At 39.6% G+C, this 24,808-nt stretch overlaps 1 protein-coding gene across 1 annotated transcript; it reads left to right on the top strand.

Annotated features, from left to right (window-relative positions):
- The first annotated feature begins 2,373 nt into the window (after positions 1–2,373).
- ZNF165 (zinc finger protein 165) lies at positions 2,374–10,896 on the top strand. Its single transcript, XM_014828656.3, has 4 exons — positions 2,374–2,466; positions 6,549–7,032; positions 7,323–7,461; positions 9,132–10,896. Exons 2-4 carry the CDS (start codon positions 6,622–6,624, stop codon positions 10,040–10,042), a joined length of 1,461 nt encoding a protein of 486 aa, XP_014684142.1. The 5' UTR covers positions 2,374–2,466; positions 6,549–6,621; the 3' UTR covers positions 10,043–10,896.
- The last annotated feature ends 13,912 nt before the right edge of the window (positions 10,897–24,808 follow it).

Below are 24,808 nucleotides of genomic sequence, written 5' to 3'. Positions count from 1 at the left end.
AAAAATGGACAGTGAGAGTATAAATTAGACGACCACCCGGTCTAACAAAGTTTGACACCCAGCAAGTCTGCTTCTGAGAGAAACTCTTACCCATATACAAGATTCATAGAAGCACTGCTTGTAATTTTTTTTAAATGGAAATACTCTAAATACCCATTCATTTGACAAATATTTATTGAGAGTATATTTCATGACAGGCCTTATTATAGGTGTTTGGATATGGTAGTTATCAACACAGAAAAGAACCATTACTTCGAATATTGTACATTCTAGCATATGAGGCAATCGACATAATAAATAAAATAAATTACATAGCATGAAAAAGTAGAACAGGGAAGACGGATGTGAGGGGGCAAGATACGTCTCATTGAGGAGGTATGACTTGAGTAAAGATTTGCAGAAAGTGAGGAATTTAGCCAAGCCCATACTTGTGACAGAGAAAACAGCTGGAACTGTGGACCTAAGCAAGAACATGCCTTTGTACTCCAGGGAGAAGGAGGAGGCCCATTGGGGATGATGAAGCAGAATGAGCAAAGGAGAGAGTAATAAGAGATACATAGGGTACAGCTCATATAGGGTCTTATAAGCCATTTTAAGGACTTTGGGTTTCACCCTGAATAAAATAGGGAGCTACTAAAAGGTTTTAAGCTTTAAAGGCTTTAAGTTTTAAAGGGCTAGTATAGGAGGTGAAAAAGTAATTTTCCCTCTACCTTTCTGAGTTCTTAGCTGAAATCCTCATAATAAAAGACAAATTAACAGGGAAAAATAAACAGAAGTTCATTAACCTGTATACCTTATGTATACATGGGAGACACACAGAAAAAAATGAGTAACTAAAGAAATGGCTTTAGAATTCCAATATTAACAGGGAAAGAGGAGGGTGAATGCAGGCCTCCTACAAGAGAGTAAATGATTTTTAGAAAAGATGAATGGGCCCTTAGAAGAATAAATGGGAGGTCTGATAGTTTATGACAAAATTTGCCTGGGTGCAATGTCTCCTATACTCTGATAAGAGTCGATCTTGACTGGTTGATGAAACTCAAGGAGAGGGAATTTATGACAATTTTGCTCTTTTTTGGAAGATCTGTCTGTAGGCAGGGATGAGGGGAGTTCAGAGAAAGCTTCTCTCTGCATTTGTTGTTTTTTAAGTGCCTACAGCTCAAAATCATCAACATATCAAAGCAGTATATTTTGAGGAGGTAATTTCTTCTACCCTTCAGTAGCATGATAGAACTTATGCTTCAACAGTACCACTCCAGCTTCTCTATTGAGAACAGCCTGTGGGGGACAAAGATATAAGCAGAGGGACCACTTAAGAGGTTATGGCAGCAATCCAGAAGAGAGACAATAGTCTATAGAGATAACAGTGTATTGGCCCATCTTTAGGAGAATGGTTGAATGCAATGTGATATGCACAATTGGAATATTATGCAGTAGTGAAAACTAATTTTAATTCAACAATACGGATAAACCTTAGTAACATTGTTGAAGGAAAAGAAGCAAATATCAGATAGTCTATGACGTGATGCCTTTTACATCAAAAACAACTAAAACCATACACTGGTTTGCCCATACATACGTATCTAATAGAAATATCTTTTTAAAAAGGGAAAGATAAACACAAAATTTGTTAACAGTGGTTACCTCAGATGAGAGGAGGTAGGGAGAATGAGGAGAGAAAGAGTATAAATCTAAGTTATTGTGAATGTTCTAGTTCTTCCAGGTTGGGAAATGGAATCAGTGTTCGATGGGGCCTGCAGTGGACCAGTGATTAAGTCCCTGCCCTCCACTTTCACGCCCAAGGTTTTCCCAGGTTTGGATCCTGGGCGCCAACCTAGCACTGCCCAACAAGCCACGCTGAGGCAGCTCATAGAAGGACCTACAACTAGAATATACAACTATGTACTGGCCGGCTTTGAGGAGAAGAAGAAAAAAAAAAGATTGGCAACAGATATTGGTTCAGGACCAATCTTTAAAAAAATGTTCACATTTTAGGGCCAGGCATAGACGTCTTGAGCCAGGGTTATGCTTACTCCCGTTTTGTCTATCTGCTTTTCATCGGAGTTGGGGGATGAATCAAGGGTTCGGGAAAAGGCTTCCCGTAAATCCAGAAAGGCTTTGCAACGGTGAAGTTTGAGCTGCATGCCTGTTGCGTGGGCTTCAATTTCACTGCCCCAGACTGAAGTTGAGGACAGGCCGCACGGGCGCAGTAGAGCCAAGTTGACTACTACAAAGTGCAGAAAAGACTCCTCCTCCTTCAAGGTCTGTGAATTTTAGGATAGCGGTGAAAACGCCAGGGACACAGAGTCTGAGCGCTGAGAAAGCCAAGAGGCTTCTGGGAATTGTAGTCCAAAGCCAGCCCGTCTTCTGCGCAGACTCAAAAGTCTCTGTGGAAGGAAGCCTTGAGGCGGTGCAGAGCCGTCCTTCCACCGGAAGTGTCCGATCGGAACCAGCCCTGTAAGAGAGGTGAGTCCGGATTTGGGGACCCAGGTGTCCAACCCTTTGTCCCCTCCAAACACCCAGTCCCTACTATGTTCTATACGGGATTGTAGCAACCCTGTGTCGACCTGGACCGCGGACCTTAAAGGAATCCCGAGGAAAGGTGGAACTAGGTTCAGCGTTGGGAAGGCATTCGCGCCCGCCTATTTCGAGAGGGTAGTGTGGTTTCCATAGTTACCCCCGCCGCGCGTTACGTCATCGTTGAGGGCGTAGAGGGTGTGGTTCCGGGAGCCGATGGCAGTTCTGCTGGCGGATATCTGGGGTCCTGGTTGTGAGGAGTGGCCTGACCCCGTCGGGCGAGACGGGGAAGGGTGGTATCTTTTCCGGTTCGGCCGCTTTCTGCCGGAATACGCTGTGCCGGAGTCCGGCCCCGATGCCTGCTACTCATGGGAGGAGTAACTGCCTTTTCATAGAAAAAGTGGGGATAGCCCCCGCCTCCTCGTGAAATTTATCACACAGTAAATATTTAGTATTTCCTGTGTGCTGGGGATGTAGTGAAACCAACGCTGAGCCCCTGCCATCGTTCTCGAACGAGAGAGAGACCGCAAAGTAGGCAATTACAAGACGGTGGAAAGTGCATCCATGTGAGAAACACAAGGTGCCGTGGGAGCCTTCCCCGACACGCACTTTGAATCCCCTGCTCTGCTCTGTGGTCTCTACTAGATTTCCCCCAACTTCCCTCCCTCCACCGACAAAACTGTTCCCCCGTCCTCCTTCAACCCAAGCATACACACCAGAGACCCGCTAAGCCATCAGGAACCCTGCTCTTCGTCGAACCTGCACCTTTCCGAACATAATTACGCCTTCCTTTCAGTTCTAATGGCGTTTGTTTACATATCTGCTTAGCTTTTTTGTAACTCTCCCCAACATAATGATTGTAAAGCACTAGATGCTCAATAAGTGTTTATTAGCTTGAAGTTAGTAAGACATTTAAAAACCATCTTTAGGGGAAATATGTCACATCCTTGAGGACTAGATAATTCTCTCCACGGTTGTGGACTGTTTTAAGTGGATCAGAAGTGATGAAACACCTGGAGACAGAACTTTAAGCTATCTGAGGTGATAACATATGTTGTAGACCCAGCCACTTAGCATGATAATGGAAATGTAAGTGAATTGTGGATTATGTAGGTCCATCTTCCTATGCTGAATGAGGTAATGTCCATAAAGTATTAGGACACTACTAGGTAAGCACTTCACACATCCAGCAAACATAATAAGAAGTGAAATTAGATTTCTATATCAAAAGAAAGTCTCCGTAAACTATGAAGGATTGAGACTCTCTGATATATCATAGTACTAGCCCCCTTATTTCACCCTCTATCATTGCTAAATTTTGTTCTTACTTATACCCGAACTCTCTTTTCCAAGGTTCAATCTGATCCTGTGATCCTCATTTCATAATCTTGGAGAGTTGATCCCGATATTTGTCTTCAACTGCCTTTTCCATGGATCTTGTCTAAATCTATATTTCCATTCCTAGCTCCTTTCCCTTAAAATCTCTTAATAACTGTTGGAAATGTTTTTCCAAGTTGATGTCTCCTTAAGACAGAATATCCAAAACACAAAGCATCTCAAACTTTCCTAATTTCCACTTTTATTGATTTTATTCAAATCGACAAATGTGAGAACTTAAAAATAATAGTAATAATGCATGGTCCTTAACCTCATGGAGCTCTAGTCAACTAATGAAGAAAAGCAGCCAAACAACTAAAAATAAAACAAGGTGGGGGTTGGCCCCGTGGCCGAGTGGTTAAATTCGCGCGCTCCGCTGCAGGCGGCCCAGTGTTTCGTTAGTTCGAATCCTGGGCGCGGACATGGCACTGCTCATCAGACCACGCTGAGGCAGCGTCCCACATGCCACAACTAGAAGAACCCACAACGAAGAATACACAACTATGTACTGGGGGGCTTTGGGGAGGAAAAGGAAAAAATTAAATCTTTAAAAAAAAAATAAATAAAACAAGGTGATATTTATTGTATTCACAGATATTATGTATTGGCAACTCAGGGTAGAGTTGATGAATTCCGTAACTGAGGCAGTAGAATTCTTAGTCGTTCGAATTATTACAGCCTGCAGGGTGGTCTCACTATCAATCTGCTGTTCGTTCCTGCTTTCTAAGCTTTTCTTCTATCCCTTCCTTTTTGCCTTTCTGGATCTTTCTCATCCTTTATTGACCCGTTTAAGCCCCACCACCTCTAGGGAATATTTGCTACCATTTGCACACATACACACACATTCTCTCCCTACCTCTGAACTGTTTGGCTGTTGTCTCTCTACAACTTTAGTACTTCAGCGTTCAACAGTTATGAAGCGTTTTCAATGTGCCATGTGAAACGTTTCGTTATTTAAATGTTATATCCATGTTTGTTTTATGTCATTTCTTCCCGAATGTTTTGCAAACTCTTTGCAAACTCAAACACTCTTTGTTTAATTCCTTATAGCCGTACCTCAGAAGAGAGATTCTCCAGGCGTCCCCCATACTAACCCAGTCAACATCCCAGGCATCTGTTTGTAACGAAGTTCCCACGTAATGATCAGGCAGCGAGCCCAGCTCTGAACTCAGACTTTCTTGGAAACCACTGCCATACGACCTCTAGCCCAGTGCTTTGCTTGTGCTAAGATTCTAAAAGCACATGTGAGTGAACAGTCAGTAGTCAACTTGGTGATAGGTCTAATAGAAGGACCGGAAGAATTGATATTTGCCTTTTGCTATTGTCCTCTAGGACTTCATCTCTAAATTCTTGTTATTCAGTTTTTCAGTTCAGAAACCAGACTGACCATTCCCACTGCTGCTAACACTTGAGGAACTGATACTCAATAACAAGACTCACAGAAGGCTGGTTTATTATATTTTATTGGTGAGATGACAGGCCTCAATGTCCAAACCATGGACTAAGCCATGAAACTAGGAAGGCAGAGAAGAAACTGTTGGGACAAAAGGAAATCTATCTGGTTGCCGGCCCGGTGGCGTAGCGGTTACCACGCGTGTTGCACTTCAGTGTCCCGAGGTTCCCTGGTCCAGATCTCGGATGCCAGGCAAGGAGGATTGACGATGGATGTTAGCTCAGGGCTAACTTTCCTAAAAAAAAAAAAGGAAACCTATCTGGGGACTTTTGGGGAGGGAGCTAGTTATACTGACTGAAATTATTAACATCTGGCTCTCAAGAATATTTGTCCTATTTTATTATTTAAGAGATTTATAAGTAATCCTGGTTATAAATTCTGAATAGATAATTATAACATTCTCAGCGTCTATTTTCCTCACACTTGTATGAGTACAGTGGCCTCTTTTTGTTTCTGTCTTTTCATGTTGCAGTCCATCCTAGAAATGAACAATGTGTTAATCTCCACAAACAGTATCTTTCAGGTCATTCTGCTCAAAAACTTTCATTGGCTCCCCAGTGCCTAAAAGATGAACTCTGAATTCATAAACTTGACAGTTGAGGCTTTCTGCAGTAAGGCCCCAGCCTTTCCTCTGTAATTTCCTGATGCAAACCTGCTGAACTTCCCAGTTCCCCACTTCCGTGTTCCTGCCATTAACCAATTGTTCAGGCTGTTTCCTTGCTTATAATTTCCTATTTCTCTCTTTCCCACACCCTAGTCAAATCCTTTCCATTCTTCAGAAGTTAATTTTTTAATTGTTTCAGAAGTTAGTTTTTTAATTAAGCTTCCCTGACCATGCAACTGTGCGCTTTTCCATCTTCCAACGTTATGAAGTACTTCTATCATTTATCTCTTTTGATCCTTATTGTCTTTATGACTTAGATACAATTTAATTGCATGTTGCATGTTAACATTTAGTATTGCCTTATATTTGTATTGCCTTATATTTAATATTTCTAATTTAAGTAACCTTATTTTTTAATTGAAATTTTAAGCTGCCTTGAGGTAGAAATTATGTAACAGTTGTATTCCGCAAAGCAGGTATTTCAGTGCTTTTACACATAGGAAATGCCCAGGAAATTTTTGTGTAATGGAGAATGGCTAATTCTATGTGTGATCTTTCATCTTCATAGAGAGTAATAATAATTTTTTTACCCCTCAGGAGAGTTCTTGAAACTAAATAAGACCCTTCACAAAGCAGAAGTGTGTTTTCTGATAATATATTCTATTCGAAGATGACAACAGAATCAAAGAAAGCTTCAGCTCAGAACCTTCAGGAAGATGAAGGACTTCTGATAGTGAAGATAGAGGAGGAAGATTTTGTCTGGCAGCAGGACACTTGCTTACAGAGAAGTGATCCCCTCAGGCAAGAGCTCTGCCGGCAGCTTTTCAGGCAGTTCTGCTACCAGGATTCCCCTGGACCCCGTGAGGCCCTCTGCCGGCTCCGGGAGCTCTGCTGTCAGTGGCTGAAGCCAGAAACCCACACTAAGGAGCAGATCCTGGAGCTGCTGGTGCTGGAGCAGTTCCTGACCATCCTGCCAGGGGATCTGCAGGCCTGGGTGCGTAAACATTACCCAGAGAGTGGAGAAGAGGCAGTGACCATACTGGAAGATCTGGAGAGAGGCACTGATGAAGCAGTACTCCAGGTACAGAGGGGATGGGAGATCTAAGACCTCCAGAATGGATGGAGTCCCACAATGGGAGAAAAGAGCCTGAGATTGAATATCTAGTGAGACTTACAGGAGCTCTTAGTTCAGTGTGCATTTATATCTCCTTTCCTCTCTGTTTGGTACTATACTACATTTTACAATTGAATCAGACTTAATTCTTCCTTCCCTAGTTTTGTATTCCTACAGGAAGTTCTCTTTGTTTTTGGAAGATATTTAATTCCAACAGAGATTCTCTCATAAGCCCAAATATACTTTCTTTTTCTCAGATTCCAGTCCATGGACATGGACAAGAAATATTCAGGAGAAAGGTGACACCTTCTGGACCAGCACTTAATGTCCAGTTCCAGCCAGTGGACACCAAGGCCCTTCCTGGTTCTTCAGAAACCCAGCTCATAATGGACTGTGGTAAGGGGCAGTTTTCTATGCGGTGCATGTCACTAAAGCAGTGTGACAGTAAATCTCCCTTCTCAGATTAGTCTGAGTCGCTGTAGATGTCCTTTCCTTTATTACCCAGTGAGAAGGAGAGAACATTTTTTTTCTATGTGTTATTGACCAATTAAAAAAAATAATTTTGTTCCTTATCCAGAATATTTCCATTTTTCCATTTTTTCTTTATCTTGAATGTTTCCAAAACACAGGTTGTTTTTATTTTATGAGCAAATTAAAAGAAAGAGAAATGAATGAGTCAAGAAAATGTCAGGGAATGAGAAAAGAAGCAAAAGAAGAAGCAGCACATGGACAGAAACATGTTAATAGAGAAATACGTGTAACGGTAGAGGAAGAGAGAGGCAGATACATTATGATATACTCATAAACAGAATATAATTCACAGATACATAGAATAAGATCCATATTGTTGCTGTTTTTATGTAATTTTGGTCTTCCAAAGCTCTCTTATGGTTTTATAGAATTGGCCATACTTCTGACTACCTCCATAGAATACTTATCACTGTCCTAAAACTGATCTGTTTAAAAAGTTCATAGATTCAGTATCACTTTAGGGGTGAATGGTCCCAAAAATAAACCCAAGAACAAATTACAGTAATTTTTTTAAAAAATACCCAAATTCTGCTTTCAAGGTTGTTCTGGAAACATTTCTATCCACCCCATCTAAAATTGTAAATTTTTCCCACCCTAAGACCAGCACTGCCTAACCCCCTGTCCTGCCCTAACTTATTCTAGGCAAAGGAAACCCTATATAAAAGAGGGGCTGCTTGACTCCAGCACAATATAGAGTCATGAGCACACTATAGATTCGTGAGCTAAAAGGAAGGAATTGTGAGGACTAAATAAGTGGGTCCTGGAAACCAGCCTGATGAATTCGGATGTGTTGTGCAAGAAAAGAGTAGAGTGTAAGAGGATGACAGGGTTTAATGACAGTCTGGTAAGAGTATTTATGATGGCTAAGAAGTAACAGCAAGGAGGCTGTTACAGTCATCTAGAAAGGAAGTGATGAGGTTCTTGACTAGGATGATAGTAAGAGAAATGTAGAGAAAGGAATGTATATAGGGGACATTTAGCAGAAAGTGGTGCTAGAACTTGATTAAGCATGGAAGATGAAGAAAAAATGGAAGGTTGGATTGGATGGATAGATGGATGGAGGTTTTCTTCTTGACATACACATACCTCAGGGTCCTTTGTAGCTTTACTTTTTCCTTGCATCTATATCCTCTTCTGCTTTCTTTGATATGGTGCCTCTCTTTCTCCCTCTAAACCTACCACTGGAAATCTATCATAGATTCAAAGTTCTCCGTCATATTGCATAGTTCTTTCTCCGTACTTTGTCTCCCCCTCCATTCTTGCGGGTCATGTTCCTATTCCCAGTCTTTTCTATTTGGTCTGTTCCTCCTTGAATGTCTGTTTCCTCTTTCTGCAAACCACTGCATATATACTTGCTTTTAACAATTTTTCTTTCTTTTGTGTCCTTGTCTATCACTCCTTTCATTTGAAAGGGCACATTTTTAGAGTGGCCAAGTGAGGTGCCAATATGTAACTGTATTGTACATTCCTCAAAATTTTCTGTTCTTCCAGCTCATCAAACAGGTATTTACCTCTTTCTTTTTTCATTATTTTAGATAATAAGAGTGAAAACAATGGATCCATGCCAAAGTTGGACATTTATGAAAAAATGGAATCGCAGAGAATTATATCAGGAAGAATTTCAGGATTCATGTCAGAAGGATCTGCTGAGTCTCAAAACATCTGTAAGTCTGCAGGCAAGATAAAGAGGCACTGGGAAAAAGAACCAGAGGAGTCTTGGAGACCATCATCTGCTCAGGATGGAGGTTTTAGTAAAATCCTCACCCACAAAAATACACTTACAGGTGAAATAATAAGCCATGATGGATGTTCTGAGAGAAGCTTAAATCTGAACACAAATGAATTTACACACCAGAAATCTTATAAGCACAGTACCTATGACCAAAGTTTCAAATGGAATTCAGATTTTATTAAGCATCAAAGAATTTATGCTGGAGAAAAAATCCATCAATACAGAAAATCTCTGAAGAGCCCAAATCTTATTAAACATGCAGCAATTTTCAGTGGAGAGAAAACGCATCAGTGTAATGAATGTGGGAAAGCTTTCAGACACAGCTCAAAGCTTATTAGGCATCAGAGAATCCACACTGGAGAGAGACCCTATGAATGTAATGAGTGTGGGAAAGGCTTTGGGGGGAGCTCAGATCTTATTAGACACCAGAGAATTCACACTGGGGAAAGACCCTTTGAATGCAAAGAATGTGGGAGAGCATTCAGCCTGAACTCACATCTTATCCTACATCAGAGAATTCACACCAGAGAGAAACCCTATGAATGTAGTGAATGTGGGAAAACCTTCAGAGTGAGCTCACACCTTATTCGACACCTGAGAATTCACACTGGAGAGAAACCCTATGAATGTAGTGAGTGTGGAAGAGCCTTCAGTCAGAGCTCACACCTTAGTCAACATCAGAGAATTCACAAGAGGGAAAACCTATTAATGTAAAGAACTCAAATTCATATGGAAATGCTAAGGAAATAGCAAAACATGAAAAACATTGAATGAAAAATAAACACTGGTGAGATGAATGACTGAAAGACCAGTGTCTCTTTTTTTCTCTCTCATTCTCTGGCTTGCTGTTCTGCATATGATCTTCACCTCTGTGTGTGTGCTTTCTGTGAGCCTGGGAATGTACGTCTGCCATTGACTGCCAAAGTCAACCCAAAAGAGCAGAATTTGGGTGAGGCTGATAAATGGGTTAGTCTAGAACAATGGAGATAGAAAAAAAGACTCTCTTGGGAAATAACCATAATTACAGAGCCAGGGGGAGGGGGTTGGAGAGGAAGATTCAGGTAAAGAGAGACATCATCAACCCTAGTTAATGATTCTCCACAAGAGGAGGTAAGCTAAGCCCAGGAATGGAATAGCTTGAGCAATGCACTGCAGAAAAGTGCTTTTGGAACATTCCTTTAAAAAATCAAGACACAACAAAATTAGAGTCATCTCAAACAAGAAGGCATACACAATGGTGGCATTCCAATGTGGAGGCCAAAATCTATGTCCAGATTTACTTCTGCCAGGAAGTAAACAACCAGAAGAGCATACAAGGCAAGAAGCCAACATCCAGAGATTCAAATAAGACAGGAGGGGACGGGGCTGGCCCCGTGGCCAAGTGGTTAAGTTCGCGCTCCACTGCAGGCGGCCCAGTGTTTCGTTGGTTCGAATCCTGGGCGCGGACATGGCATTGCTCATCAGACCACGCTGAGGCAGCGTCCCACATGCCACAACTAGAAGGACCCACAACGAAGAATATACAACTATGTACTGGGGGGCTTTGGGGAGGAAAAGGAAAAAATAAAATCTTTAAAAAAAAAAAAAGACAGGAGGGGAGTAGAAGTAAATTAGGAAAGAGTTGGTGTTAGAGATGAGGAAAGTTGTTCAAATTGATCTAAACCTTAGAATTTGGAGGAGATAGTAGTATATAGTAGTATAACCAGGATTGTACTGCCACATATGCTGTGGCTTTTGGTACCTTCCCGGGGTGGTAGAATATAGACTATAGTTCTGGGGAGCTCTTGACAGAAATACAGGGCTCTGGCTACTGAGTTATGGAAAAGAGCTGAGGGAATTAGTACTACAAATAAAGATTCTAAAATCTTATTTCATTGCTGCTGGCTCCTCTTCCGTCCAGAAAAGACAGGAGAGTGTAGAGAGGTTGGTATCTGAGAGAAGAGTGGAGAGAGGAATCTGCAACACCTTGGAGCTCTACCATGATTTCAAGACAGAAAGGTGAATTCTGCTCTACTTGTTTTACCTGTTTGTCGAGGCACATTTCTGCTAATGTGAGCAATAAAAACAACCATACAAGGCTTAAATATTCCACAGTATATGTTTTTATGTGAAAACTCTCTAGCTAAAAGCAACCTCAATACTAGAAGTATGATCATCTAAGGTACAAAATCTTACAGTAAGAGACTTTATACAAACTTTGCATTTATTTTTTGATGACCTTGAAATAGAAATGTCGTGATAGGATCTAAATATGCCGATATTTGGTTTTTGGAAGGTAATATTGAACTCATAGGTTTTTTGTTTTTTTTTACAGGCACTGTGCTAATGCATCCTATCTCATGATTGTACAAGTGGTGTTATTTTTCCCATTTTATAGTTGAGAAAATTGAGCTGTATTCCTGCACAAGAGCACATGGATAGCAAACGGTAGAAACAGGATTTAAACATATTATTCCAGGGCCTTAGTTCTTAACACCTAACCTTGATTATGCCACGATATTACTACCACAGGACATAAATCGGAAACGACAGTACTGCTCCACCATAACTTTAAAGTTGAGGGGGAGAGCGTTCGTTTACCACCCTTTTAGAAGGCTAACTGGCCATACATTTCAAAATAAAGGCGGCAGCGGGGAGCTGGGAGCCGCGCGAGACCACCACCGAGAGCGTCTTCCTAGAGAGGCCTGAAAGCAGCCGCTGAGCCTCGCTTGGCGGGCGCCTCGCCGCGGGTTTGTGTGGCCGGAGGGCCCTAGACGGCGGCCGAGGATCTTGTGCGCAGTTCCTGTCTCTAACTTCTCTCACGACTGCTGTTTATGTTTAAGAACAGGATTCCGGGGAAGTAGGCGACAGCTGCAGGAGGGGGCTGCGACTTTGAATCACGAGATTCGCCCCTCCTCCCACCGCCGCACACACAGACTCCAACACAAGGCCGGGGGAGGGGCCTGAGAGCTGACCCTGTTCCTTTCCCTCTGTTTTCTCCCCTCCGGGTGCTGGCTCTAGGAAGCTCTGTCTCCAAGGCAGACGGTGGCAGAGGAGACCTGTTGGAGGGCTGAGGTGTATAAACACACACAAGCGCTCAGACCTGTATATGTTGTTAGTGAACCTCTGGACACAGTTTGATCATTTTCTGATTATGATCGGAAGTCTTATCTGTAGATTTATTTGTAGTGGAAAACACCAGCATGCTTGGTTTGGTATTTTAACTTCACTCCATTTATGGTCAAGCTTCACATTGTTTCTATATTATAAATTTTATTGTCTGTCTTGCCTAATTTGTGCTTTCTGTCACACATCACAAAATTCACCAGAACTGTTTTTCTTTTGAATTAATATTTTAGTGGTTCATTCAGTGAATTTCAAAATAACTAATCTTCTTTAACCTCAGTAAAAGTTGTTAGATGGGAGAAATTAATAATATAAAAATGCCAGTACTTATAGTGGGTTGAATTGTGGCCCCCAGAACCTCTTTGGAATAAGGATTTTGCAGATGTGGTTAAGGTAAGGATTTCAAGACAAGAGTATCCTGTATTAGGGTGAGCCCTCAATCCAATAAAAAGTGTCCTTATAAGAGACGAAAGGAGAAGACAGAGAGACACGGGGAAAGCCATGTGAAGATGGAGAGGTTGGAGTGATGCATCTACAAGCCAGGGAATGCCAGGCATTGCCAGAGCCACCAGAAGCTAGGAGGGACATGGAACAGAGCCTACCTCAGAGCCTCCAGAAGGAACCTACTCTGTCAGCGTGTTGATTTTGGCCTTTTGGCCTCCAGAACTGTGGGAGAACATATTTCTGTTGTTTTAAGCCACGCAGTTTGTAGTAATTTGTTACAGCACCCTTAGAAAACTAATAAACAACTCTCCCCAAATTCTATAATGCCAAACAAAATACAAAATATAACAAAAGAGAAGGCAGATGGTTCTGCTTCCTGCAAAGATGACAAACTAGCATAGGCTATTGGCTCCTTCCACCCAAACCAAACCTGGAGAAACTTTAGAAGCTGAAGGATAATATGGATTCCAGGAAATAACAGAGAGAGAAAGAACTTCTTGGAAGGACTAATGTCTATCTTAAATCAGTTGGGGGATGAGCTTCTCTATAGTCTGGGGCAGAGGAGTTAGTAAAATGTCAGAATGAATAAATATTTTTTGTTTGTCTTGGTTTTTTAAATAAATTCTACTTTTCCCTGTCCTTTGGGATCCTTTGGAATAGTTATCATCTTTTCTTTCTGTATTAGTTTCCTATCGCTGCCATAACAAATTACTTCAAACTTAGTGTTTTAAAACAGCACAAATTTATTATCCCTGAGCTATAATGAAGGTGTCAAAAGGAGCAGGTCCCTTTCTGGAGGTTGTAGAGGTGAATTAATTACCTTGCCTTTTTCAGCACCTAGAGGATGCCCATATTCCCTGGCTCATGGCCCCTTCATTCATCTTCAAAGCCAGCAATAGTGGATTTAATCTTTCTCCCATCACATCACTCTCACCTCCCCTTCTACCTCCCTGTTCCACATTTATGGATCCTTGTGATTACATTGGGCCCACCTGTGTAAATCCAGGATAATCTCCCTATCTCAAGGTCAACTGATTAGCAACCTTAATTCTATCTGCAACCTTCATTCTCCTCTGTAATGTAAGGTAACATTCATAACAAAATAAAGAAGAAATACTCATTACTGTTACAGACTTCATCTCTACAGCTATCATGTGGTTGTAGCTAGTATTTATAATTATCTTCTTCCTCTACACATTCTTTATTCCTTTTGCCCTCAGCAAACATCTCAGTTAATTGTGATTCTTTGCCTGGTGGGGTGATCCAAACTTTCATTCCTGAAGAGTCTGGACCATTAGTAGTTTCCTTGAATTGTAGTTTTCCATTAATTTTAATCACAGACATGGTGGTACTAAGAGAAATTCTAAGATACCTCATGTATTCACACATATTCTTCCTTACCTCCATTATGTAGCAGCAACCCAATTTACCCTAGGTAATCAGGATCAACCACTTAGCCAGGATAGCAAGCCCCTTCTTTGCCTGTTTTGTTGTTGTTGTTGTTGTTGGCTTTTTTGTTGTTATTTTTGTTCAGTGTTTTTAGGCATGAGATGTCTAAAGTGGCTAGGTTGCAGTCTCATCTTCCAATTCAATGGAATCATTGCCGGGTCTCCCGATGGAAGCATTCCTGCCTTTGGAACTAAGACATCTAGACCATCTGAGGTGTTTGCTGAGGGAAAAGGGAATATGGAATGGGTAGTGGAAGAAGGTAATTATAAATACCAGCTACAATCATATGACCAATTGCAGAAACAAAGACTGTAAGAGTTATGAGTATTTCTTCCTTATTTTGTTATAAAGGTGTTATCTTACACTGCAAAAGGGGAATAAGTTTGCAAATCAGATAACCTTGAGGTAGGAAGAATATCCTGGATTATCCAGGTGGTCTGAATGTATTCACAAGGATCCATGAAAGTGGAAGAGGGAGGCAGAAGGGAAAGTCAAAGTGAGGTGATGTGAGAACGCAATTCACTTCAACCCACTATTGCTGGTTTTGAAGATGGAGAAAGGGGGCCATGAGCCAAGGAATATAGGCAAGATCTAGAAGCTAGAAAAAAACAAAGAAACAAATTTGCCCCTGGTACCTCCAGAAAGGAATACAGCCCTTTTGACACTTTCATTGTAACCTAGTAAGATCTGTGTCAGACTTCTAACCTACAGAACTGTAAGATAATAAGTGTGCATTGTTATAAGCTGCTAAGATTGAGATAATTTGTTAGGAAATAAATTAGTGATGTGGATGTGAAACCACAAGAAATCACAAAAAAAGACTCATGTGATAATATTAGTTATGGAAAATTTAACATTAAAAAAACACAATAGCTGAGATAAATGGTAAAATGAATATAGCTAAAAATGAAACAAATTAGTGGTTTGGATGATAACATTAAGGAACTCTCCCAGAAGGCAGCAGGAAAGGAGCTAGTAAATATAAAAAGCTAGGAGGTAAGGAGGATAGATTAGAAAACCAAAAAAAAAAGAAAACTGAAGTGCCAGAAAAGGAAAAAAATAAACTGGAAAGGAGGAACATTTTGAAGAAATAATGGGGAAAGATGAAAGTCTTCAAATTTAAAATTCACAAATTGGAAGGGCTTTCTCCAAACAAAGAGAGATGGAAAAACTCGTCCCTAGACACATTGTCTTAATTTGGGTTCCTCTGAAAGCAGAGCCTGAGAAAAGGACTAGGATACACATCATTTATTTAGAAGGTGATCCCAATGGGTGAGCATGGAGAATGAGACAAGAAATGAGGGAAAATCAATAGAGTGAATGTCACTGAACTGATTACCACAATGTCAGCTGGAGATCCTGCTAGAGATCCTCTGAGAAACCCTGTAGAATGTACCTCAGAATTGTTCCTCTGAAGAACAGGAAACTGAAGCATTTGTTCACTGCCTTCAATTCAGTGTTGCCCCTGGGGCATTAACTCCCCTGCATTTTTGAGATGTCTTTGACTATGTGGACTGATGTAGCTCCTATGGTGTTGGAGAAATCCCTGAGGCAGTAAAGCTAAGAGAAGGTGCTCTAGGTGGAACCCCATCAGTGTGTATGTTGTATCTCTAAAATGTTTTATGTAAGCCTCATGGTAACCACAAAGCAAAAACCTATCACAGATTCACAAAAGTTAAAGAGAAGGGAATCAGAGATACTACCATGGAAAATCATCACTCCACAAAGGCAGGCAGCAAGAGAGAGAGAAAAAAGCCAGTGAAACTACAGAACAACCAGAAAGCAATTAAGAAGATGGCATTAGTAAGGCCTTACATATCAGTAATTAATCTGAATGTAAATGGATTAAATTCTCTAATCAAAAGGCACAGAGTAGTTGGATGGATAATAAAAAAACCAGACCCAAGTATATGCTGCCTGAAAAAGACTCACTTCAGTTTTAAGAACACACGTAGACTCAAAGTGAAGGGATAGAAAAAGTATTCCATGCAAGAAAATAAAAGAGAGAAGAGGGTAGCAATACTTATAACAGACAAAATAGTCTTTATGTCAAAAATAGTAAGAGACAAAGGAGGTCATTATATAATAATAAAGACGTTAACTCATCAAGATATAACTTCATAAATACATAAGCACCCAACATTGGAGTACCTAAATATATTAAGCAAATACTAACAGATTTCAAGAGAGAAATAGACAACACAAAATAGCAGAGGACTTCAATACCCCACTTTCAGAAATAGATCATTGAGACAGAAAATCAACAAAGAAACATTGGACTTGACCCATACTTTAGACTAAATAGACCTAACAGACATATATAGAACATTCCATCAAAATGCAGCAGCATACACATTCTTCTCAGCACATGGGACATTTACTAGGATAGAATATATGATATGCCACAAAAAATGTCTTAGCAAATTTAGACGATTGAAATCATACCAAGTATTTTTTTCTGATCACAATGGTCTGAAAGTAGAAATTAAAAGAGGAAAACTGGAAATCACATAAACACATGGAAACTAAACAAATCACTACTGAACAGCAAATGAGTCAAAGAAGAAATCAAAAGGGAAATTTTAAAAATCTTAAAACAAATGAAAATGGAAACACAACATACCAAGACCTATGGGATGCTGCAAAAGTAGTTCTTAGAGGGTCTTGTGCAGCAATAGATGCATACACTGAGGGGAAAAAAAGCAAAAAAAAAAAATCCAATTAAAAAAGCAGGCAGAGGGGGCCCACCTAGTGACATAGTAGTTAATTCGCCTACTCCGCTTCTGCAGCCTGGGGTTCACATGTTTGGATCCTGGGTGCAGACCTGGCACCACTCATCAAGCCATGCTGTGGCTGCATCACACATAAAATGGAGGAAGATTGGCACAGATGTTAGCTGAGCAACAATCTTCCTCAAACAAAAAGAAGAAGACTGGCAACAGATGTTAGCTCAGGGCCAATCTTCCTCATATACACTCACAAAAGAACAGTAGGCAGAGGATCTGAATAGACATTTTCCCAAAGAAGACATACAGATGGCCAACAGGTATTTGAAAAGGTGCTCAACATCACTAATCACCAACGAACTGCAAATCAAAACCACAATGAGATATCACCTCACATCTGTTAGAGTAGCTATCAAGCAGACAAGTAATAACAAGTGTTGGTGAGGATATGCAGAAAACAAAACCCTTATCTGCTGTTGGTGGGAATGTAAATTGGTATAGCCATTATAGAAAACAGTATGATGGTTGCTCAAAAAATTAAAAATAGAACTACCATACGATCTAGCAATTTCAATTCTGGGTATATATCCAAAGGAAATGAAAACACTAACTTGAAAAGATATGTGCACCCCCAGAAGTGAATTCAACAGCATATTGAAAGGATCATACACCATGATCCTGGGATGCAAAGATGGTTGAACAGATGCAAATCAGTTAATATGATAAACCAAATTAATAGAATAAAAGATAAAAATCATATGATCATCTCAATAAATGCAGAAAAAGCATTTGACAAAATACAACATCCTCGTATGATAAAAAATGTCAACAAACTGGGTATAGAAGGAACACACCTGAACATAATAAAGGCCGTATGTGACAAGCCCACAGCTAACATCATACTCAATGGTAAAAGGTTGAAAGCTTTTGCTACAAGATCAGGAACAAGAAAAGTGTGCCCATTCTCACCACTCTTATTCAACATAGTACCAGAAGTCCTAGAGAGAGCAATCAAGAAAAATAAAGACATAAAAGTCATCCAAATCAAAATAGAAGTAAAACTGTCTTTATTTTCAAGTGATATGATATCTTATACATACAGAAAATCCTAAAGACTCAACCAAGAAACTTGAAACTAATCAATGAATTCAGTAAAGTTGTAAGATATAAAATCAACATACAGAAATCAGTTGCATTTCTATATACCTACAACAAAATATCTGAAAAAGAGATAAAGAAAACAATCTCATTCACAATAGCATCAAAAACAACAAAACACTTCAGAATAAATTTAACCAAGGAGGCAAAAGATCTGTTCACTGAAAACTACAAGATTTTGATGAAAGAAATTGAAGAAGACTCAAATAAATGGAAATATATCCTATGTTCATAGATCTGAAGAATTAACATTATTAAAATGTACACACTACTCAAAGCCATCTATGGACTCAATGCAATCCATATCAAATTTCAATGGTATTTTTCACAGAAATAGAAAAGCCAACCCTAAAATTTGTATGGAACCACAAAAGATCCTGAATAGCCAAAGCAATCCTGAGAAAGAAGAACAAAGCTGGAGGCATTACACTTCCTGATTTGAAACTATACTAAAAAGTTATAGTATCAAAACATTATTATACTGGCATAAAAATAGACATATAACCAATGGAACAGAGTAGAGAGTTCAGAAATAAACCCCTGCATAAACAGTCAACTAATATTTGAGAAGTGAGCCAAGAATACTCAGTGGAGATAAGAGAGTCTATTCAATAAACAGTGTTGAGAAAACTGGATAACCTCATGCAGAAGAACGATATTGGATCCCTATCTTACACCACTAACAAAAATCAACTGAAAACGGATTAAAGACTTAAACATAAGACCTGAAACTGTAAAACTCCTAGTAGAAAACATAGGGTAAAATTTCCTTGACATTGGTCATTGCAATGAATTTTTGGATATGACACTAACAGCACAAGCAACAAAAGCTAAAATAAATAAGTGGGGCTACATCAAACTAAAAAGTTTCTGCACAGCAAAAGAAGCAATCCAAAAAATGAGAAGGCACCCCATAGAATAGGAGAAAATATTTGCAAACCATCTGTTGGACAAGGGGTTAATATCCAAAATATATAAAGAACACACGCAACTCAATAGCAAAACAAACATCAGATTAAAAAATAGAAAAAGGACCTAAAGAGACATTTTTCCAAAGAAGACATACAGATGGCTAACAAGTGCATGAAAACATACTCAACATCACTAATCTCAGGGAAATGCAAATCAAAACCACAATGAGATATTACCTCACACCTGTTAGAATGGCTATGATCAAAAAGACAAGTGATAACAAGTGTTGGTGAGGATATGGAGAAAAGGGAACCCTTGTGCACTGTTAGTGGGAATGTAAAATGGTACTATGGAAAAGAGTATAGAGGTTCCTCAAAAAATTAAAAATAGAACATGAGTCAGCAGTCCCATGTCTGTGTATACAACCATAGGAAATGAAGACAAGATAGCAAACATTGTGTCCATCAATGGATGAACAGATAAAGAAAATGTGGAATAGATACGTATATAATAGAATATTATTCAGGCATGAGAAACAAGGAAATCTTCCTGTTTGCAACAACATGGATGGACCTTGAGGGCATTATGCTAAGTGAGATGTCAGCCAGAGAAAGACAAACACTGTATGATATCACTTATATGTAGAATCTAAAAAAGCCGAACTCAAAGAAACAGAGAATAGAATGGTGGTTACCAGGGGCTGCAGGGTAGGGGAACTGAGAGTATATTGGTCAAGTCAAGGGTACAAACTTGCAGTTAAAAGATGAATAAGTTCTGGGGATCTAATACACAGTATTATGATTATAGTTGACAATATTATATTATAAACTTGAAAGTTACTGAGACTAGATCTTAAATGTGCTCACCACATAAAAGATGAGATAATCATGTGACATGATGCAGGTGTTAGCTAATGCTATGGTAGTAATCATATTGCAATATATAAGTATCAAACCAACATGTTCATACACTTTAATTGCATACAATGTTATATTTCTGTTATTAAATTATATCAATTATGTCTGAATTTTAAAAAAACACAAACACAGAACTATTTTCAAAATGTCAATATCTTGACACGGATTCACCCTGACAGGAAACATATTTTTCCAAGTCTCATTATTCATATACTCATAATGACTAACTTTTAGATTAATAATGATGATGATGATGATGATGAAATAGAATTTTAAATTCATGCTGGATTTGGATTTAGAAATGATTCCTCCTTTGTTCTTTCATTTCAACCCAAGTTTCTCAGTCTCAAACATAACTTCTTATAAGACCCAAGTTTTGTTTTCTTTCCTGAAATTAAAAAAAAAGTCCAAAAATATTATAGCCCATCTCTCCCACCTGAGGGACTGATATTGTGCATTTTTAAAAGAAAGAATACTTTGTTGGAAAGACAGTGAAGTTTATGTCTCTTGAACCTGCAAATTTTATGAAAGCATAATAATGAACACTGTAATATATACCTTGGGGAAAGGTTTTGATTCATATTCTGGAAACACAATTGTAACATTTTTCTTAAGTGATATTTGTGAGGTTTTAATATGCATTTTTTATTCTCATTTATTTCTTTTCTTTATTTAAATCTCATACTTTTTTTGGTCTTCCATTTTGATTTGGCAGAGCCCATACTCACCTCTATTACAGCTTTCTCATACTGATGTGGATTAAGGCTGCCCCAGGTAGAGAAGCCCAAAGTAACCTGGCCTACGTGCCAATCTATATGACCCGGTGGATTTTTATGGTATGTGCCGGGAGCCGTGGCTACATCATTTGATCGGCTGTTTGACAGGGTCCAGCCGATTAACGCCCAGGGGTGCAGGGTCGCCCCTTGGTGAAGAATAACCGGCCAGCCCCTCACATAGTTCTGAAACCTGTGCTGCTTCTAATTGCCCTTCATTCCTTTTCCTTTCTTAACCTCCAGTTTTCACTCCTTTGGGTGGCTGCTTGGGAGGCACTACGTCCTGGGAAAATTAGATATAGTAAGAGAATGTGACCACCTGCAGGTAACTTTCAAGATATTTTTCAGTTAATTATTGGAGGAGCACACAGTCCCATTTGAGACAATCAGAAAGGAATCCTGCCCAGATAAGATGTCGAATTAGGTTTATGGCCTCTGTCTGGTTAATGTTTCCTTCTCCCTCCAGTTCTTTGTCTAAATATATATATGCATCATCCTTCTAAGTTTGCTGGTTAATTGGATGATCAAGAAGTATCTATATATTATTCTTGACCTTCTGCTTTCTGTTAAAATGTTATAGAGGTTTTCTCCTAAAAGCAATAAATAATAAACAATTGATGAGTAGAAGGGCCGAGGGGTGCAGGGATGCCCCTCGGTGAAGAATGGCCGGCCGACACCCCTGATATTTTCAGAATTATATGCACGCTTTCTAGCAAGGTTATGCCTATACTTATTTCTGTTTTTCATTCTTGAAGATATATAGTTTAGCTTAGCTTTTCAGCCCTTTACTAATAAAACGATACTTTCTCCGGCAGTGTGTTTAAGGGACTGATAGCTCCACAATCTAAAAGACAAAGGAATGCTTTCACCCGCTAAAGGGCGCAAAAATGTAAAGATGTTTAACTGCCCACTGAGAATGCAGATAGCCCTGGGGATAAGACACCCTGGAGTCGCCTTTTGTTCCCATTAACCATGTACACTAACGGCGTAAATGATTGAGGGAGGCAGAGATGGCTCCCCCAGGATGTAAACAGCTGTCCTGTCCGGAGGCCTGGACCTTCTCTCTTTGATTTAACTTTACCATGAATTACAACAGGTGTCTAGGTACCTATCTCTTTTAGCTTAGAGACAACAAACACTAGTTAGTTGCGGAGAAGACGATCATTAACTTTATGCTATATAGAATGGAATGCTAATAAATATTCTTGTGCTCGATTTTTTTTACTTCCTTATCTCTCTGAGAATATTTGTAGAACCATTTCTGTACTAATCCTGAAAAATATATAAACGACACTTGTGCACAGTAAAGTCGGACTTGCTAACACCAACCCAAGTCTCACGTCCTCTTTATTTCCCCCTCCTTCAGTTTTTCGCCAACGCCCTCTCTCCCGCGGGAACCTGGACTCTGCCGAGGCTGGACCCCGGCAGGTATGAATTAGGGCTGCCCCAGGGAGAGAAGCCCAAGGCATCCTCACCTACATGCCGATCTATATGACCAGATTCATATATAAAGTTATTCAACCGCACAATAACCAGACCCCATCTGCACTGAAATCATTTAATGACTTTTTACATCTTTTCTTTTTCCAGTAAAAATAAGTCACGTACCCATGCCTTATAAATTTAGCCCTAACCCTCAACTCAGGGCAGCAGCTCTTTACTGCCCATGGGTCCTGTCCCCATGCTATTCCGTACCATTCTCTAAATAAAAGAGCACCAATGCCAGACCTTGAGAGTCCAAGACATCTTTCTTTCGACTCTTCGGCTCTCCGTGCCCACATCAATACCAGCACAGAAATGCATATATTCAAAATGCCTTCCATATGTTACCTTCTTCTATCCTCATAATATTCGTGGTAAACAATAGAGTAGTTATTATGATCATTTTATTGAAAAAAAATTTCAATAAAAAGGTATAAAGGAGTTAAATAACTTTTCAGCAGTTACAAGATTATGAGGTGAAGAAGCAAGATTCTTCAAATCTACAGCTGTTCATCCAGAGACAATGTTTAAACCTTTAAACTATAGGTATCTAGCACACTGCAGAGAAGATTTATGAGTGTTTGGCTAGAAAAGGCTATTTTAAAAGATCCTCTCCATACAAGGGTCTGACACTGGAAAAATTTGCCATGGCAGGAGGAAAAGACCTTGAAATTTTTCTCATGCTCCTTCCTGTAGCATCCTTCTTCAGAACACGTTATCTGTTGAGAGAGGCCTGAATTCTTAATGAAATTGTCTCAGTATGTAGCCCATTATTAGAACTTCTTATCCACATGGACAGTCTGATGCTTTAATCCGAGCTAAACTCAGCTGGAAACTTCTCCCACATTCCTTACATTCTTTGGGTTTCTCCCCTGTATGGATTCTCTAATACTGAGAAAGGCCAGTGCTTCCACTGGAAGCTTTCTCACATTCTTTACATTTACAGGGCCTCACTCTATCATGAATTTTCAGGTGACCAACAAGGTGAGAGCATTGAATAAAGGTTTTCTCACATTTATCACAATGATATAATTTCTCCCCAGAGTGTCCAGAAAGGTGGGAATGCTGAATAAAGGCTTTCTCACACTCAGCATAATTATAAGGTTTCTCCTGTGTATGAAAAGATTTGAAGTCCAGATGAAATTTTTTCCCATATTTATCACCTGTTTGTTTGAAGACTTCATAATTGTCTTCCTTGTTAAGTTTCCCCACTGCTCTGCTAGATGTGCAGGACTAGCTTCTAAGGTGTGTGACCTATGCCCTAGCACTCAGAAGGGGCCTGGGTTCAGAAGGTCCTGAGCTTGGTTTAATGCTCTGTGTCACAGTCTTGAAATTCTTAATTTCTTTGAACTTGTTTTGCAAGTGAAGTAAAATAGGACAATAGAGTATGTGCTTGATGTTATGGGCATAGTATATATCTGTGGACATGTCTGTGGTTTCTTGTACTCCCATTCACATATTGCATTTGTAATATCCCAGGAGCACAAAATTCCAGTGGACCCACGATTCATGGGAGCTCAGCAAGACTCAAAGTGAGTATAAAGGGGAGCAGAATAGGCTGCCCCAAAATGTGCTACTTTGGCAATCAAGACCCAGCAGACTCAGAAAAAACTTTTACCTCTCCCTTACCTACCTGAAAGGATTTAGATTAGTGGCCTGTACCAGGTAGAGAGCTATTGCCAGAAATAACATTTTTTATCTGAAAGAACTATCTGCATGGCAAGACAAACTTCCAATTACCAAATATCTGCTCTTCTTATCTTCCTGTGAATTACCCTCCTCCCCTTTGAAGCCCCCAGCTCCTATCTCATTCCTTAGCTCAGGATGGCATATAAGCTTCAATTGCCTGCCTTGGCCTTGAGTCTCAAATCTTGGGACTCCTGTAAGTATGAAATTAATTTTGTTTTTCTCCTATTAATCTGTATTATGTCAACCTAATTATTAGACAGCCAAAGAACCTAGAAGCAAAGAAGAGAAAAATTGTCCTCCCCTGCAAGTATAAGGTAAGCATGTTACTTCTGCATCTGAGTAAGCTGGGGCTGACAGCCAGGTGAGACCACAATTTCTGCTGGAATCAGAACTTGTTTATAACTCAGAAAGCTGACAAATGGCAGGGTCTAAGAAATAGCAATGACTGAGGAACCCTACCATATTCTTTCTTAATCGTGTTACTTCCCTGTAGGCAACCACTTACTGAAACTTACGACACAGAAGGAACGGGAAAGAGAGCAACACACTGTTCTCTTCCTTTCAGTCCTTCCTTACTCATCAGTAAGCTAAAGGTAGAGAGTTTTGGCAGAATGTGTACCTGTCAAGAAATGATGAGTCAGTTTTGTATAGTGTTTCCACTGATCTAAAATACATATGCACATAGGAGCTACAAAATATGAATTGTGTATAATTTTAGTGATTCTACATACAAGTTAAACACTTTTATATTTTCATTAAAAACTGACCGCGTAATATAAAAGTGAACAGTAAATTTCATACTAATAATTTAACATTTTAATTTTT

Source organism: Equus asinus, chromosome 8, assembly GCF_041296235.1.
Source record: "Equus asinus isolate D_3611 breed Donkey chromosome 8, EquAss-T2T_v2, whole genome shotgun sequence".
Lineage (NCBI taxonomy): Eukaryota > Metazoa > Chordata > Mammalia > Perissodactyla > Equidae > Equus > Equus asinus.
Note: the sequence above shows the minus strand (reverse complement) of the source record. Positions and strands in the feature narration are given on the sequence as shown.